General features: G+C 42.0%; 1 protein-coding gene across 6 annotated transcripts in view; it reads right to left on the bottom strand.

The window, feature by feature from the left end:
- PSD3 (pleckstrin and Sec7 domain containing 3) overlaps window positions 1-19,089 on the bottom strand; it is a 119,278-nt gene that overhangs the window by 21,554 nt on the left and 78,635 nt on the right. For all 6 annotated transcript variants that reach the window (XM_088054687.1, XM_005530931.3, XM_014259658.2 and 3 more), the window contains 3 exons: window positions 16,606-16,649; window positions 8,669-8,862; window positions 6,213-6,283 (listed from right to left, as the gene is read on the bottom strand). In XM_088054687.1, the coding sequence (XP_087910813.1) occupies window positions 6,213-6,283; window positions 8,669-8,862; window positions 16,606-16,649 (309 nt within the window). The remainder of the gene's footprint in view (window positions 1-6,212; window positions 6,284-8,668; window positions 8,863-16,605; window positions 16,650-19,089) is intronic.

Genomic DNA, 19,089 nt, shown 5'->3' on the forward strand with positions numbered 1-19,089 from the left:
GGCTGGGCTGGGGCTCTCCAGGTTGAGTTTCAGTGGATAGAGAGTCATCAGGTGTGGTAACCACCTCTTAGAAGGTGGGAGAAAACATCTTATTCCTCTGCTATGTCTCATCCTTTCTGATGGAGGTCCTGCTAGTGCAGGCCCACAATATGCCACATTGCTCCTCAGACACTTAACCTGAGAAGAGGCAGCTACCCAGCAGTCCTGCCACCCCACAACGTCCATCTGGAGCTAGACAAGGGCACAACCCACCATGGGTCTGGCAGGCCCCGCAGAAACACAGAGCATTACTACACAGGTGACCAAAAGGCAGCCTCCCACCTAAAGATCTGTGGCATAAGAGATTTTCAAAGGCTGAGTTTCAAAGGCATTGAGCAAAGCCAAGCGTCCTCCCTCTCTCATAATTTGAGACTCAGCAAGATTTGGAGGCATCTATCTTGAAGGATTTTGCCTATGCCCACTTAGGGCATTCTTTAAACCTTTTTCAAGGAAGTCTGGCACACCAGACTTGGTCTGTGTCTTGAAGACGAATGAGGCAAGGCCTCAGGTCACGCCCCTTCCTTTAAGGGTTCACAAGCTGATTTATTTGGTGACAGTTCTGGGGGAAATGACTGGCTCCACTGTCCATGAAAACTGGGAAGGAAAACCTCAGAGCCAGGCGCGGTAGTTTGGCATTTAGGAAGAAAAGTGGGAAACACCCACAGAAGTGATTTCTCTGAGAGAGGCTGCTGGGAGTTTCTTCTCTGATTGAGAAGAAACTGCTTCTCTTCTTCTGAGAACTGACAGCACTTTGCACCACCTCTGAATAGTAAGACCACCTTTGTGAATACCACCTTTTAAAAACCCAAGTCTGGGAACTTCTTGTCCCTTTCTTTCTGGCCTTGAAAGGTATCAGAGCTCTGGTGCGGCTGGCCCTGCTCCCCCGTGGCCTGTGCGGCCTGGGCTCGGATCTCAGCGGCTCCCGGGCAGGGGATGGAGACTGCGGGGCCTCCCCCAGGCTGGGCCGGGCTCTGCTGTGGCCCGTCCTGGGAAACCCTCCGGGTCCCATCCCAGCGGGGGGACCAAAGCCCTTCCCAGGGGGGCCCCCAGCCCTAGGCTGGGCCAGGCCACCTGCTGACACTTGCCAACACCTCTCCACCCTGCCCCCGGCCTGCTGAAATCCGATACCATGAATAACTGCTGTGGCTTGGGCCAAATTTAACCCTTTCACTACACAGATGAGACCTGCAGACTTTAATCTCTCCAAGGAGAGAAAAGGACGAGAGCGATCAACACATAAGGAGACATCAAGAAACATCAAAGTCAGTAAAAGAAAGAGTCAAGCCTCAGATGGAAGGAGAATGAGGAGATGCTCTAATAGGCTAAAATATCCTTTTGGTAGGGCCATGGAGATGGGCAATAATGTTCTGAAAATAACTCCTTTAATTCATGAAAGAGTATTGGGGGGAATGAAGTATTCAAACTGTAGATGTGAGCAGAGGCATCCATTGGTGAAGCCAAGCAGATTTTGGAGTAGCTGTGATCCCATGAGATGCTTGAACAGAGAGAGAGATGAGAGCTGATGAAGACCCTTTGTCTCCAGAGAGAGAAGAAAATCTCTGTTCTCAGAGATGACCACAGAGACAGATGAAGAGAACTTTTGACTTTGAATAACTCATCCTTAAGATAATACCCCATGAGTTCATGGCCCATGAGCACACCTCTGAGTGGTGTGAAAATGGGAGGAAGGTATATGATGGCAGAGTTTGTGCCCTGGCGGCTGCCAGTTATAGAAATGAAAAGCCACCAGAAAACTGTTTCTTGTGGAGAAGTCTCCATGGAATGACAAGAAAAAACTCCTCTCCCTACAAAGACTGATGAAAAGACTACTGTATAGTTGGTACTGCTTTAACATCCCAGGTTTGTCTCTACATTGTCAGTTGGAAAAAGAAAGGTTGGGTGGGGGGAGAAAAGGTTTCTGGAGGTTTTATTCTGGTTTCTTATTCTTGTAGTCCTGTTAATAAACTTTTTTTATTCCTTTTAGGTTTTAAGCCTCTTTTGTCCTTCCCCTAATCCATATCTGACAGCAAAAAACAAGTAAGTACTCCGGTGATTTTAGCTAGAGCTAAAACCCACCACACCAGGAAATGAACTTAGGCCTCAGACATATGATATTCTATTTTACCTCATATTACTGCCTAGAGATGGTGTCAGCTATCACTTAGCTTGTTGCCTCCTAGCTTCCTCTGTGAGTTGCATCCAATGTCTACAACCCTCTCTGGTGACTAAACCTGTTTCAGAAGAAGTCCACATTTGGGTAGTCCCAGAAGCAGCCCTGGTTGATAACCCCTTTCTTTCCAACAGAGAGCATTCATGGTAATCCTTGCTAATCCTACCAGATCAATTGCCTGCAATCTACCTTGACAGCTGGGGCTCTGCCAGCTTCTCCAAAGGCACTGATCAGCATACCAGAAATGTCTCCACGTAGTTTGGCAGCCTCAGAGAAAGCTGTAAGGACACAAATGTGCTGTCAAAATTCCTTCTCCAAGTCCTTCAACTCTTTTAGACTGGTAGGGAATTCTGAGGAAGTAGGAACATCCATTTTTGTCTAAGCCATCAAGGACAGCATGTGCAATGATGGTGCTGGTGTCAGTGTGCAGGCTGAGCTGAAATGGAAGGCAGTTCTCTAAAGTTAGACCTAGACAGTGGCAAGAAATATATATGGAGCCAGAGAGAAACTGATCTGTCTGTCAGCTGAAGGCTGATGTGAATGCTGCATACAATGCAATGGCATGCTGAATTCATCTTTCTCAAACTCCTAGAGAATGGCACACATCCTGATGACCTAGAGTCAGCATATTTCTAAATACGTTTTTGGTAAACCAGAGAATGACATTTGTCTTTTCTTATCAGTCACTGTACCATGGATGGGTATCTCCATGCAGCTGCATGTGACAGCTGCAAAATTCTCTTTCAGAAAGTCTCACGATCAAATATTTTACATCAGTCTGGCCTTTCCCTATTTATTTTTTTAAAAAATTTTAATGGAGGAAATTTGAGAAAATTTATATAAAAATACTTGAAGCCTGCAACATTATCAAGTGCCACATCAAAGAGAAAAGATGTTGCAAACCTCACAGAAGAGTCCAAACAAAACACGAAGGTTCGTGTCCTGCACTATTTGCCCAGAAGCAATTTCTAACAAGGAGCGAGGTCAACATTATGTCCTCTCCTTATAAGCTTTTCTTGTGTATGCACATCACATCCCATGTCAGTCTAGTGAACAGACATTCTGTCAAGCTCCTACTTTGCAATTTCCTCTTGCTATGAACAGAGGGCAGGAAATTAACCTTGGCCTGAGGATGCCCAGAGACTCAGCCAACATCCCAAACATGTCAAACTTCTTATTTTATATATAATACTCTGCAGGCACGTTTAGTTAGCTAATTGTGAACATTTCCACTGAGCTCCTGTGGTGCTCTCTGTGCCCACTAATTCATAAACCATCTCTCCTAAATCACTAATTTAAGAACAAAACAATATGAACCACAGGAATTAGCACTGGAACAACTCCAATAGAAAAAAAAGGTAGGCAGGAAGACAAGCCTGCCCAGAAAAAGTCCTCAGTAAATCCCAAGTGACCACCATTTACAAAACACTCTCATACATGGACTTTGACAGCAAAAAATGGAGAGCAGGAATACAAATAGAGTGAAAGCAGAACTGGGATCACACTGCTCACTGGGGGAATCACAGCTGCTATGAACAATTAATATTTACATTACAATAGTGTCTTGAGGGAACAGCTGAGTTACAGATGAACACAGAAACCAATACTGCAGAAGTCTGTACATGTGTTTGTGTGTAGACAGCACATGTACAGTGAGATTTCTCTCTATCCTGCTTGAATAGCGCTCATTGCAATGAAACCACCATCACAGATGTAATTTCCAAAAATTATATAGAGAATGAGAGAAAGAGGATGTGGATGTGAATGCACTCTGCCCTACTGCACTCTGTAATCAGGAAAGAAGGTGAATTGAGAAAAGGAAATCCTTTGACAAGGACTGTTGCCAGAACAATGCACTTCTGCAAAGAAATCAAGCTGTGCTAAAATGCTTTGGTACTTACTAAAATTAGAATAATTTCAGTCCCTAGTATATTACAGAAGGAAACAGCAGCTCAGCAACCTTTCCTATAACTACTTGATCTAGCTGAGTATTTTTTAACTCTGGCACCTTCAGCTTCTATGAAACTACATCCCTAAAAGAGTGAAGTTTATTTTAGTGCTGAAGGAAAGCCCTGGTGGACCTTCTAAAGCTGAAATCACAGGCTTTATCACAGCTGCAGCATGTGGCTGAGCAGGGGCCAGAGGTACCCTGGGGAGGCTCACAGCTGCCACGTCACTCTTGGAATGAGTTACTTCCCATCACACCCTTATGTCAACCTCTAACAGCACGATAGCAAAAGCCTTGCTTGTCACTCTGCTACAGTAAGATGGCTTCAAGGCAGTAGATGGCTCCCATGCAAATGGAGAGAATGCAGCTCTGCAGAGTACTGCCCTGTAATCACTGAATTCAAGTGCTCTGACAAGTGAAAATTACACAAATAACAAACAAATAAGAACAAAAATTCCAACAATGCATTTCACTCTGCAAAGATGCCGTCATATGTGAAATTACTGCCTGCTCCTGAAAGCATGGAGGGCAACAACGGGGAGGGCAGCATTCTGTAGAAAATTTGCATGCTACATCAGCATCTCTACATTTATTAAACAGAAAGTATTTTACACTAATATGCCAACAATATTAATAAAAATATTTAACTAAGGTGCTAAAATAGGCAGTATCCTCAGTTCTTTCCCTTGAATATCAAATAAGAAATTATGTATTGCTGTACAAAAAAGGAACCTTCTTATTTCTCAGAGAACCATGCAGTCTTTTCAGGTGAACATTAAAGATTACTTATTTCAGAAACTGAAGCAGATGAATCCACTTCAGTCAGAAAAGGGTAAGTACAAGCCTGCCATGAAGGCATTTTAGTAAAACCTGAACTTGCTCCCAGCAAAAAGATTTGGGATTCAGCACACTTGATTTTAGTCTCTTGCACTGGCTCTGAGTATATCACATCCAACTTTCAGCCCAGATATTGTATCCTGACTGCAGATTGTTTTGTCTGTTTCAGGACTTCAGTACCCTCAAAAAGGTACTGCACCCTAAGCATTCACCTTGTAAACCTCATGCTATAATAATCTGATCCAAATTACTCTTTCTTCTCAAGAAGAGAAGATACCATTCAGGTTGGCTCCAATGAAACCAACAACTTCAGAAAACCACAGCAGGGGAGGAGGAAATAGCAGTATGTACTTGCAGTCCTGATAGTTACAAAACTATCATTTTTTGAGTGAAAATGTAAAACAGCTTTCAAAGAAGCATACTTCTGCAATATAGGACAGTCTGGACAAGCAGTATCTATTCCATGAATATTTCATCTATATTGGAGGGCAAAAAGCCTTAACTACCTACTTATCTGCTGCCATTTATTTGATTTTGACAGTTCTCAGTCATACGTTGCATTTTATGTTCTAACAGTATAGTTAAAAATGTACTATAATATATTTAAGCTTGCAACAAAAGGCCTGAAGCGCTTCATCTAACATTTTTTTTTAGACATGTGGCTGTCAGGAAGCACATTTTGTTAGAAACCAGTCTTTTCTTGCTCATTGGAAAAAAAGCATCCTTTTATCCTTCGATTTCGCAAAGGAACAGAAGCTTCAGATTCCTACCAAGGCCAAGCTGTTGTTCAATTGTTTTGCAGCTGGTCTTGCAGGCACTGCAGAAAAGTATACTGTGAAAAGGTGGGAATCTTACAGAAGGGGAAGTCATACATATGAAATGTAAAGTTAAAAGCAGCCTAGAGGAATGTGTGCATGACACAGAGAGGTGACGCTGGCTATTTTTTTCAGTTGTGTGAGATAGCAGTGGCAGATACTGAAACTTACAGGGAGCACATGTGGATGCAGGCAGTGGAACTGATCTTGAAATTGTGAAAAGGGAGAGGGTGTCACTGAAAGGATTCATGCCTGAATGTGTATGCTAATAAGGTGGGGGTAGGGAGCTCAGCCATGCTGTGCATCAGAGGGAAAGGAGCCTGGAGGTGCACTGAGAGAGTGAAGAGGATCCACGCTGCTTTATCCCTCTAATTAGTTTTCAAAAGACAGTGATTTCCCCTACCTTCTGCAAGTACAGGACTGTTCCCTTCAGCACAGCATAAAAGGTTTTCCAGCCTCGTTTTCCCCGGGGAGCTGGAAAGAAAACAAATGAAAACCCATTTAACTCAGATCCATTTTTACACTTTGTCTAGGTTACAGAAGAGCTACATTAGTCCTGTGTTAAAACTCCTTCATAGTATCTTCTTCAAAGGACAATGCAACTTAGCAAAGTGCCTGCACATACCTGCTGTTAGAGAGGGTAATACAACAACGCTGATGACAACCCTGGACTGGATCAGAAAGGAACAGCAGCAATGCAGAAAGCAGGCCACAGAGATCCAGTCTTTTTGCTCTTGAAGACAGGCAGACACTGCCCCTACACAGCCACACCTGAGCTCTGCACCATGGCAGTTTTCAGAAAAAAATACTCTTTCTACATGCCACAGTAGGCTGGCAGGCACTGCTCAGAACAAGTGGGATATCACTCAGAAAGCAGTGTCTCCCTAGCGCATCCTTTCCCTTGCTGCATGCCCAAGTTGGCATTGAGAAAGGAGAAGGGTTCCAACCAAAATACCCAATCCCACAAGAAAGTCAAAGTCAGTTAGAGGTCAAAGAACATAACAGAGGCAACATATCTAGCCCATAAATTCCTAGAGACAAGGGGTGGGGGGAAGTAAATTCAGCATGATGGCTGAAGGATCCAGTCTGAAATTCAGCTGTGACAGAAGGAGAGAATTAGGTACAGGCTGTACAGTCACAGTTCCAGAGACCAGAAGCCTGCATCTAAGCTCACCCTCCACAAGCACACACTGATGACCAGCATCCATATAGTGTATCACTGACGCTATACTGAAATTAATACACACACAACTAAAGCATGACACTCAGAAAGGTGTTCCGTTCTGAAGACAGAAAGTGAAGATGAAGAGGTTACAAATCCCTTGTCCCAGAGATTAGTAATTCTCATCTTGCATAACAGGCCTTATTTCTAATTGGCATTTGTTCAGTTTGATTTCCAGCCATTGGCCTCTGTTACATCCTTCTCCTCAAAGTGCCAAAGTGCTTTAGCCCTCAGAACTAGGTTCCTGAGAAAATACAGATGAGTGTTCTATCACATCACTTCATTAGAAATCCCACACAAGCTTATCTCTGCCTTGCAAAAACTCCATTAGAAAATAAAATATGAAAAAGTCTAACAACCAAACAAACAAACAAAAAGGAAAGAAAAAAGTTTTGTTTTATTTGTGCCTTGAAAGCCAGAATGCAGCTTTTCTGAGAAAGACAGATTTTAAATTGTACCAGAACTTCTGAAAACATGGCCTTAATTACATTACTCATAAAAGAGTTATCTCCAGAATGCCAGTGTCCAGTGTACTGAATAACGAGCAATTCTGGTATTTATAATTAATGAAATAATTTAATAAAGGCAACTTGATACAATTACTTATTAAGGTTGAATAAGAAGATGTTTAACAAAGATCAGTCTATTTAGAGGATGCAGTCATCCCAAAGAATTACGTCAGCCTGATTTTGACACCTTTGTCTGGATCCAGTTATCAGCTTTTTTGAAAATACTGACTTCCAACTGTACCTTCTAAAACAGACTAGCAAAACATGTGAACACCAGACAGCTTAGCCCAGCTAGCAGAGACTGGCTGTTACTGGAAACCCACCATCAAGTCAGACTTAGTCTTTGGGATTTACCCAACAATTGAACCATGAGCAGCAAATCATCAACAGTGACTGGGGAAAACACAGATGCTCTGACTAGCTTCTTCCAAGATCTACAGACAACAAATGAAGCTATCCAAACTACAAAACATACAGGTGCATCAGAAGCCCTTAATAATTAGTGCATCACCAACAAAAGTAAAAGACAAGAAGGGAAGAAGATAATTAAGGTAAGAGACGCTGCAGGATTATTACAAGAAAGGGACAGGGAGGAACTGCATAGTAAAAAGCTGTCTGGTGCCAAAAGCTGCTGCCCTTCATTGGATATGTGACCCAAGACTGGAAAGTAGGGAAGAGAATAGCATCTTCCAAATAGAGGTAAAGAGCAGCCTTTCTTTAAAGACAGACCTGGAGGGGAGGGGAGATTTGCAACAATCTGGTGTCACATAAGGAAAACGAGAATTACCAAATTACTGCAGAACAGCTACTGTAATTCACTTGAAATTGTTTTCTATTCTGTAAACCACTATATTAATTTTCTTTTAGCACAAAAAAATTCACATTGCTTTGCTGTATCACATTACTTCTTATACACATGCATTAAGCTGCTGCAAATGGGACTGAGCATTGTAAATTCTGGCCTAACCGTGAGAGTGTGATAATCCAATTGTTGTGTTGCCTGTTACTGCTGCTATTTCCCCTAATGAAGCAGCGCTATTCGCCTTGAGAAGTACATGGGCTCATTGGTACACGGCATTGTGAAGACATAACAAGAAAATAACACATTAGGATTGAAAAATTACTCACTTTTCTTTCCATCCATATCTGCATGGATTTTCCGAGCCAGAAATCCAGTTTTATACACAGCAGCATTGGGGTCATGAGGGATGTCCAGAAATGGGTTATTTGAATTGCCAATTCGACTCACAGCCTTTGTCTGGTTCCCATTATCCTTTTCATCTGTACCATCCGAGTGAGATTTTTTTTTCTCTTCTTCATCCCTTAAAAAGCAGTGAAAATCATGCATGAAAGATGGACTGACCAGCAAAGTTTCATTTCAGCAATTTTTGAACACTTCTTATTAAAACATAGCTCTCTCTTTATAGGGAACCATATTTAGGGAGAAACCTACAGATATATCAAAATATAGACATATCATAGCAAAGCTTCAGTTCACCTACTTCACCAGCACAGGACACAGATTTTCAACAAAGCCCAAGTTTCCATTATTGTCTCAAAAGATAAGACTTCAAGAATGTTCTGTCCTCCAACTTTGCCTATTTTTATTTCCATGTATTTGAGTGCTAAAATGGGAAATATTTTCCTGCTGGGTTTAGCTGAAAAATCCCCAATTTGTTAATGAGTTCACATGTAGATGGAAAGAATTAGAAAACTACAGATCACTGTGGCCTAGCACTTAACTTAGCATATGAAACATATATAATAAAAACTCTACATCTTTATTTTCCTCTGCAGACTAGCATAAAATTCGTAATTTAAAAATAAAAATTTTGCTAGGTGAATTATGGTATCTTTACTTTGGAAACAAAATGCTGCTCAAAATGTTACTTATTAGGGCAATGTATTCCACATAGTTCTTGGGCACAACAATCAAGTCACAAGCACTGCCTGACTAATAAATACCATTTTGCTTGTCACAGGCAAAGGCTAAAAAGGACAAGGCAACCTAGAAAATAAAGGGTGTCCTTCACAAGAGTAGAACAACAGTTTTCAGAGAACATTCCAGATTACAGAGTAGTCCTTCATCCTCTGAAGTCCACACACATTCCCCTCCAGGTGACTAGGAAAGGTGTGTCAGGGAGTATGAAGGCTTTCATTGGAAAGTCGTGGTAGCAACACCTTCTGAGACCAGCATCTGATTTTAAAAAAAAAATTATCATTTGAGCATAATGATGGCTAATACTGCCAAACCCGTTGGGGGTGGACCTCAAGTTGCTTCATCTCACTGGACCCAGATGACTGGCAGAGACAGGAAGCTCAGGCAGATCTTCCAAATACATGTATATGCTCAAAGGCATGTATTATGTGAGGATTAGCAAGGCATGTATCAATCCAGAAGCTCCTTTAGGGATACAGTGCTACCATGGCTGCTTATGGGAATGACCATCCAAAGAAATGTCCTCCAAGAACTGCAGGCTGCAGCAACAAATCTATCTTATCTTCAGCTCTGCTGCAAAGGTAGCTCATTATCACTCTCTACAACTGAAAGGAGGCTGCAGCCTGGTGGGGGTTAGCCTTTTTACCCATGCATCTAGTGACAGGATGAGGATAGCCTCAAGCTGTGCCGAGGGAGGTTCAGGTTGGACATCAGGAGAAATTTCATCACTGAAGGGTGGTTAAGCATTGGAAAAAATTTCCCAAGGAGATGGTGGAGTCACCATCCCTGCAGGTGTTCAAGTTCAACAAATGGACATGGCACTTGGTGCCATGGTCTAGTTGAAAAGGTGATGTTCAGTAAAAGGTTCCACTTGATGATCTTGCAGGTCTTTTCCAAACTAGATGATTCCAAAGAAAGTGATTCTATGATTCTATGAAATGATCTTCAGGGGAATAGCTTAGTCTAAGGAAGTAAAAGATTAAGAGGCTGGTTTGACAACAAAGAAACCAAATCCAGGAACATGGGGGCTGTATTAGTGAGCTCTGTAGTAGCAGGGAATGTCAAGCATTTGACCGTGACCACCTCATATAAATTATGGAAATATAGTATGTCCTCCTAATTAAGAGGAACAAAATTTTTACTTGAAGACGTGATTCCTGCAAGGAAGAGCAGTCCTTGCATCTTTAACCTACTGATGTGTGCTTTCTCACTCCAGCACAGAAAGTTCTACAAAAAAATTTTTATTAGTCAAAGCAGTAAGGACTTCATCAAGTATACTTTAGTTGAAGCTCTCTCCCAATTGAAAAAGTGAAGGCATTTCTGACAATTTTGTTTGTCCCTACCATTCATGGGTCTACTACACTCACTAGCTGCTGGTAAGTCTGAACCACTTGTGTTACATTTCTTAGATTTATGTCCATTCCAGAAGCAAATTCTCCCAACATGAGTCTGAGGCACTTAATCCAGATTAAAATCTCTCAAAGGGCAGAAGCACACAGGCTGATTTTTCACACAGAAGTGCCTTGTGAATTCTGGGATTTCAGCCAAGGACACAAAAGATTTCTCTTTGTCAGCAGAAACCAACTGCAGTAAAAGGCTTCACAGTTTCTTGGAATAAGCTATCTCCTTTGGAGCTATGGGAGTGAATTACTGTATACTGATCAATTGTCCTGTGGGAATATACTAGTGCCCTTAACCAAGCAGCCACAGTGGTGTGATGAGCAATCCTGTGGGGGACCCTGGACACCACTATGAGCTGGGGGCAGTGCTCTTAAACTCAGCACTTCTAGGGCAGATGTTAAAACAGGAATTCCTCAAAAGACATGGTGGAAAGGACAGAATAGCATCTGCTGTCATGGCTGCTGACAACACTGAACAAACATTTAACTGATCTTTTATTCTATCATGAAAATGGGACATCTTTGAGACTCGGACGGTTCAGCCATTTCTGAGAACTGAGTGCTCTGACAATAGGCACGAGGGCAAGATGCCCTCGTGCCTATTGCAAGATGCAAGTAAGTCTGCAACAGGCAATGAAGGGAGACAGAGAGGCAAGAAGGACATATTACAAACAAGAAGTGGATGAAAACCAGGGGATCTGGGACTCATTTGCTCAAATACTCCATGTTACTACAGTGGTCAAACGTAAGAAAAAAGCAAGATGATTTGGAGGAATGTCAAAGTAGCAAAAAATGTAGGTATTAGCTTTTCCTCAGGTATCTTCCAAAGCTGGCTGAATAGATAGGTGCCAAATACTGTTTATCAAGGATTTAACAATTTGAACTTCCTTCTAACAAGCCTTTACGGTACTTTTGCAAGAAAGAACTGCAGAAAGTTCAGGGGGCCTCTGGATACATAAACCAAAACTGATCTTTGTTTGAAACCCTAAACTGTTGGGAATGTGACTACCTGCCCATCCTCAGATGGCTCTCAAAGATCATCATGTGCTGTAAAATCACCAGTGTTAAGGCCTCCGGTGATGTCAGCAGGAGTCAGTGGGTTGTGGTCTGCACAGGCATGTTCAGAGTTGTGGATATGGTGTCACACAGGCATAGCTCACGTCCTTTTGAAGGGCAAGACCACTGCCTCTCTTCCATTTCATATAGGAAGTAGAACAATCCTTGTCCCTTTAGGGGAAAAAACCCCACAACGGTTCCAAAACACCCTTCAGTAGGCAAAACATCATCATGAGGGTTCAGTTAGGCTTGCGGAAGTCCTACAAAATTTTCCACCCCTGATCAGCAAAGGAAGATCATTCTCTGCTCTGGTTCTGGAAGCAATTTCTCTGGTGACCCCTCCCGGATGACTGCAAAGGGTTGATAGCTGCAAAACTTCTTTTAAGTCCCACTTTCCATTCATAGGAAATGAATGTGTCACTGCTCTGCTCTGCAGGGTACTGGTGAAAGGAAAAGGTTACCATCTGTAGAGTTTCTCTAAGCCTCTGCTTCTGGCACATGATGTTTGCAAGGCTTCCCAAAACAAGGAGATTCAGTTTCACCTCTGTAAGCCTGTCTCTTTGGAAAAGAACCTGCAGAGAGAGCAATAACCAGCCCTCTGGCTGCCCATGAGAACCAGCACACCAAAGCCAGGATCTGCTTGTGCTATCATTTACAGTCACAGGATTGAAACAGCAATGTTTTCCTTCCCAAATACATGATAACTGACAACTACAAAGTTTGCCCCTTATTCTTAAACACATAGATGTGAAAAACATAAAAATCCAGATGTTGCCATTTTGGTGAAGAAAAGCATTTTCTGTCTCTACCAAGAAGATATACAAGGAAGCCCCATTTCTGTCTTTTGGGAGAAAAGCACCATCTGATTCTCTCAGTAATAAAATTATTTCTGTACACTCTATGTGGTCTGATTTGAGGCTCTGCCTCAGAAAATTTTGAAATCATTAATCTGGAACAATGTGGTCAAGCCTTTTGTTTTTAAAACTCTGCTTCATCTCTGCATTTGTTCAAATAGCAAACTTATATGACACAGCAGAAGGTTGATTTAATCTATTTAAATACCACAATGGAAAAAAAAAATCAGGTTTTCTGTCATGCATCTGTGGAACTAACAGCATCCATATTAGGAAGTTGACTTGAGAGAATTTTTGGCATCTTTTCCAGTGGGAGAAGAGAAAAAAAAAGAACCACCTGATCTCGCCCTAAAACCAATCAAGAAGTTGCAAACAGTAAACATCCCAGAACTTGGGAGACAAAATTTAATTATAATAGAAAGAGATTTCTCAGTTTGACCTAAAAACAGGTGAGCTTCAGCACAAATGTCTTTATAACTATCCTGATTTCAGCATCTTCATTTCACGGTTTGATTTGGCACCAACTCTTTCCCACCATCACTATCTGAATGCCCTGATTTGTTTTGGCTGAAAGGAGGTAGGTTTTCAGTGTAGTCCAGAAAAAACAAAAAAAGAATATACCATGTCCCTGTAAACTTCTCTGGATAGAGAAGTGTATCATTCTCTAGTTAAAAACTAAGTTATACTCTTGAGAACTGCACTGTTCTGCTGAGAGAAGGCTTTTGGGACACAACTGGCTTAAATGCAGCCATTTGGCTTTAGCAATTTTGTAAGCAGTGCTTTGGGAGTTCATATATTAATTCTAGATCACCTGTTTTCAGATTATGATTTTTTTATTCCTATTACTTTCAACAGTAAACAGACACAGTATTACAAATAAAGGAAAACAATGATGACATTTCCATGTAGACATCATGCAAATGAAACATATTTAGCTCTGGCACCTTTGTAATCGGACAGATTTTCCTCTTTCAGCTTAAAGCTTGCAATGACCAGTGTGAGAGCCAAAGAATGAGAAGCACCTAAAAACCTTGGGATATGGTATTATAGACAATAAAGGGATGTCAGGCAATCTATCTCCCGGCCTCTATAGCTGGATATCCTCTTCATGAACCATTCCAAACAGAACAACCAGTTCACAAAAACCTCCAATGAAAGTGCTTCTGTAGTTTATCCAGGCAAACCTGTGCCTTGCTTTAAATTGATAGAAAACTTTTTTAAAGGATTTCAAATTTCCCTTGTTTCAAATTTAAGCCTATCCACAACAAACATGAAGAACAGTTCACACTTGCAGTGTGAAGCAGAAGTGTGCTTTCAGGATCCCACATTCACCAGTACAGTGTAAATTCCAGGTCAGATAATTTTATTTTACAGATTATGGCATGTGGTTCACTTTTAACTTTGTGGAGAACTTGAACCAAGCACTACTGCAGAAGAAGAGCTGTAATGCAATTCTCTCTTCAGAGCTGTACTCATGCTTTCCTGTTCAAAAAGGATAAATGAACACTCCCACTGAAAGTCTCTGGAGAACATCTGCTGATTAAGGTGTCACTTCTCATGATTACAAAATTGAAGTCAATGGTAGCCTTTTCCTTGCGTGGGCTTTGGATCAGACTATAATTCTACTGGAAATGTACTGCAAATTGTTCGAGATGATAACACACCTAGCTCACAACTAGTGAGGTAAGGGCTGGATAGCAGTCTTTTGGCATCTTATGTTTCACCATTACCCTTTCCTGCGTATGGATTTACTGATAGCCACTAATCCACTAAATAACAATTCTAGAGCAGCTCTCAAACCTTTTCTTAGCTCGAGAGTGTCTTAGATCCTCAAAGGATTTCTGGATGGAGGAAAGGCATTCCCTCAAAATGACAACATTGTGGGAGAGCTTACACTGGGGTTTGCAGTCCTACCTTCACCTTTGCATTACCTCCCACTTCTTACTCTGCCAAGTGCACCAAGGAAGCTAAGGAATAATCTTTGGAAGGGAGAGAGTATTCTCTTTGGTCCCATCAGAACAAAACTGGCCATGTCTCCTTCCCTTTCGGTTTTCTCTGTGGCTCATAACAGTAGAGCAAGAGAGTTATGTGCCTCCTCCCTCAAGCTCAGACAGCCTTAGGGCTTCTAGGGGTTATTACTTTATACCAAGCACACATCTCCATAAAAATGAAGAGAAACATCTTCACACCCCCTCTTCCAGCCAGCACTCTCGGCTCTAAAGGTACTGCTTATGCCCAGAATGAGCTTTGTTTCTCATCACAGAAATTAACTGTAACATCAGTTCTATTATGTCAGTCTCAGATTGGAACAGACAATTGGCACCTTTGAGCATTCTTCTGTAAGAAGGTAGCTTTATATCCATGCAAAGTCATATTTAAGAAAGAATCTGAACTATCCCTCTTCTAGCCTGCTTGGAATTTTCCCCCTAACAAAGGACATGGACTATACTATGTAAATGCCAAAGCAGTTACCACTTATACAGAAGCAAGATCTCATAAATCACCTTGACTGAGGCTCATGGGAGCAGAGCCAGTCATGAGCCAGTTCCCACCTGGAGGCTGCCCAAGTGTATTAGACACGGTATGGTCTCTTGGCAAGAGCTGGAGGAAAATTCTGACATTGAGAAAGTCACATAATGGATTCTGCTGGTTCTAAAGCACCTGTGACAGTGTCTGGCAAAGAGCTTTGGTGTGACATGTAAGATTCACACAGCGTGTTCCAGGTCCAAGACACAGTCTGTGAAAATGTCTCCCACCATGACTTTTAATGCTCATCAGAGATGGCACTTCTTGCTGATTCCCATTAATAGCACACCTTCTTTACCACTCTGACATCACCTAACACATTTCTGAACTAGGACAGCAATCCCACTTGGAACCAGCTGCCCTTGTGAGACTACACACCCTGACAAGAAATTTGTTTGCAGAACATGAACTTAAAACAATGAAGATCAGAAGGCACTGAACCTGCAAGACCTATGACAGTTGCCACAACTTCTAGCACATGAGGTATAGGACCATGCATTCCACATACATTGTTCCCAAGAAGGTGAGGTTTCAGATATGTAAATACATGCAGGGAAATACCTTTGTATAGTTAAAATATATAAAAGACATCATATTCCTATTCTATATCAAAATCCACTGTTCTGGAAGTGACAAAATCAAAAGGAGACACTTCTACCCTTTCCTGGCATAACTAGACCACATGAAACCTAAGCACAAAGAAATGTCTGAAATGAAACTGAAGCTTTTTCTTGTCTGCAGCATATACATAGTTAACAAGTGTTAGCCTGTCAAAAGCAACTAAGGATTGGAGAGGGTGATATCAGACTTTGTCTAATTTATCATCTTTCACATTAGGTTGTTGTCAAGTTATCCATAGTTAATCAGGAGACAAACCAAGACAATAAACCAACAGTAGGAAACTCAATCCAAGAAGTGTGTTTCTATTCAGCGGTTCTGACACAATGAACAGAAAGATAAAGGAGACGTCAACTTCTGTTTTATTTATGCAGTCATAGAACAACAGAGGATTTAATTTCTCTCTTTTTAGGCTGAAGTTTCCTACTAAATGAAGTGTCCTCTTTCCTTACAAATGCAGTTGGCTCCTATCATTAACAACTCCTCTTGTTGGAGAAACAGATGAGGCTGCCTTGCCAGGTCATTCATTAGCAAAAAAGCACACTCATTATGTACGCTGGCTATCTTCTACAGGCTTTGGATCCCACACATATGGTGACATAGGACATATAAACAGGTTACTACACAGGTACTGTTGTTAAACTTCTAATTTTACAACAGAAGTATACTTACACTGCCCATTCCAGCTTCTCATTCTTGATTGAATTGTAGAGGGCCTGCAAAGGGAAAGAAATGAGATGGAATTACTGTTTGATCCCTCCTTCACATATATTAATATGTTGAGGAAAGATCCCCAGCTAGTATCAGCAAGCAAGTGGTCTCTGATCAAGAAGGTCCCATATCTGCTAACAGCAATGTGAGAATCTTCAGCAGAAATTTCACCTAAGAAAAAGATACTGTATAATAATAATAAGCATGTTTTAAGATTACAGTCATTTTCTCAAGCAAGTTTTTGGGGTTTCTGGCTTGCGCCTTCTTAAGAACAAAGAATCATGGAATAGCTATGGAAGGGACCTTAAAAACCATCTAGTTCCAACACTCTTGCTGAGGGCAGAAACACCTTTCATTAGACTAGGTTGCTCAGAGTCCCATCCAACCTGGCCTTGAGCACTTACAGAGATGGGTATCTACAGCTTCCCTGGGCAACCTGTTCCAGTGCCTCACCATGCTCACAGTAAAGAATTTCTTCCTAATATATAGTCTAAACCTGTTCTCTTTCAGTTTGAAGCCATTTCCCCTTGTCCTTTCCTTACACGCACTTGTAAAAACTACTTGTAGGCTGCCTTCAGGGACGGAAAGGCTGCAATCAGGTCATCCTTAAACTTTCTCTTTTCCAGGCAGAACAATCCCAATTCTCTCAACCTGTCTTAATAGGAAATGTGGTCTATTCATCTAATCACCTTGGTGCCCTTGTTCTGGACTCACTCCAGCAGGTCTGTGTCCTTCCTATGCTGGGACCTCAGAGCTGGATGCAGGGTTCCAGGGGGGGTCTCACCAGAGCAGAGCAGAGGGGCAGAATCCTCTCCTGCCACTGCTGCCCATGCTGCTTTGGATGCAGCCCAGGATACAATTAGCTTTCTGGCCTCTCAGATCATGTCCAGCCTCTCATCCACCAGCATCCTCAAGGCCTTCTGGGCAGGGCTGTTCTCAATCTGTTCATCCCCAGCCTGTGCCGATATCAAAGGTTGCTCTGACCCAGGTGCAGCACCTTGAAACTTGGTCTTGTAAAACCTCTTGAGATTCCCATGCACCAGTTTTCTATCCTGTCCAGGTCACTCTAGATGCCAGCCCATCCTTCAGCTGGGTGTCATCTGCAGATTTGCTGAGGGTGCATCTGATCCTTTAATCCATGTCTTTAATGAGACATTAAATAGCACTGTATTGAACCCCTGAGGGACACCACTTGTCACTGATGTCTATCAGGACATTGAGCCATTGACCACTCACTACCTTCTGAATGTGACCATACAGCCACTTTCTTAACCATCTAACAGTCCATGAATAAAATCCATCTCTCTGCAATTTAGAGACAGGCATGTTGTGAGGAACTCTGACAAATGCTTACAGAAGTTCAGATAAATGACATCTCAACCCTCCCCTTGTCCACTAACAAGGTCACTCTGTCATTCAAGGCCACTGGGTTGGTCAGGCAGGACTCGTCCTTGGTGAAGCTGTGCTGGCTGTCTTGAATCACCTCCCTGCTCTCCATATGCCTGAACACAGCTTCTAGGAGGATCTGCACCATGATGTTCGCCGGCACGTGGTGAGGCTGGGAGGTACCTGGTTGCCATGGCTCTCCTTTCCACCCTTTTAAAAGATGTGTAGCATGTTTTCCCTCACCCAGTCACCTGGGACTTCACCAATACAATGGTGAATTCATGACTAGGGTGGCTTTACAAATACCATGGAGAATGGCTTGACAACTATATCAACCAATTCCCTCAGAAGTCTGGGATACATCTCACTGGTTCTAATAGACTTAGGTACATTCTAGCTCCTCAGGTGGTCATGAACCTGAACTTTACTTACAGTTTGCAAGAGCTACAGGACAATGGCCCTGAAATTCAAGGTTCACCCTAATTCCTGACACTCAATGAGATCTTTTGTCAATGACTTCAAAGATTTCACCATACAGGCTAATCTATGAAAATTTGCCAGAATAGCTATCCAAAGACCCTGAGCCTCACAGACGCCTGTATGCTTTCCCAGTCACACATCTAAACATAAACATATTCAGTTTCTAAGTACAAAACAGAAAACTAATATTAAGCAAGTTCTGTGCTTGAAGATCACTATACTGGACTGCTGTCCACTAACACCATTCCTCTTTCAGTTCATAGGAAAGGTGCCCAGTAGGTTTGACACCAAAGGTAACAGTTCTGTTTTTGATACAAGCCTTCAAAGAAAAGGGTCTGATACCTGACTTAAGACTGGGTGAGTATCAGACAGCTAGGATGTTTTTGGGTTTTTTTTGAGAGAGAAAGTACATATATCAGTTGGATAACTATGTCTTATTTCAGCTCCCCCAGGATCTGATGTGCACAATGGTTAACACCTAGCATTACTACAAGCTAATGGAGTTCTTCAAATAGGTCACTTAAATGAAGTATTTTGGTATGGAATGTCCCTGATTCTCACACATATAATCCGCACTTG

The sequence above is a fragment of the Pseudopodoces humilis genome, chromosome 4 (assembly GCF_049639895.1).
Source record: "Pseudopodoces humilis isolate 2021_Gansu_Grassland_sample_001 chromosome 4, ASM4963989v1, whole genome shotgun sequence".
Lineage (NCBI taxonomy): Eukaryota > Metazoa > Chordata > Aves > Passeriformes > Paridae > Pseudopodoces > Pseudopodoces humilis.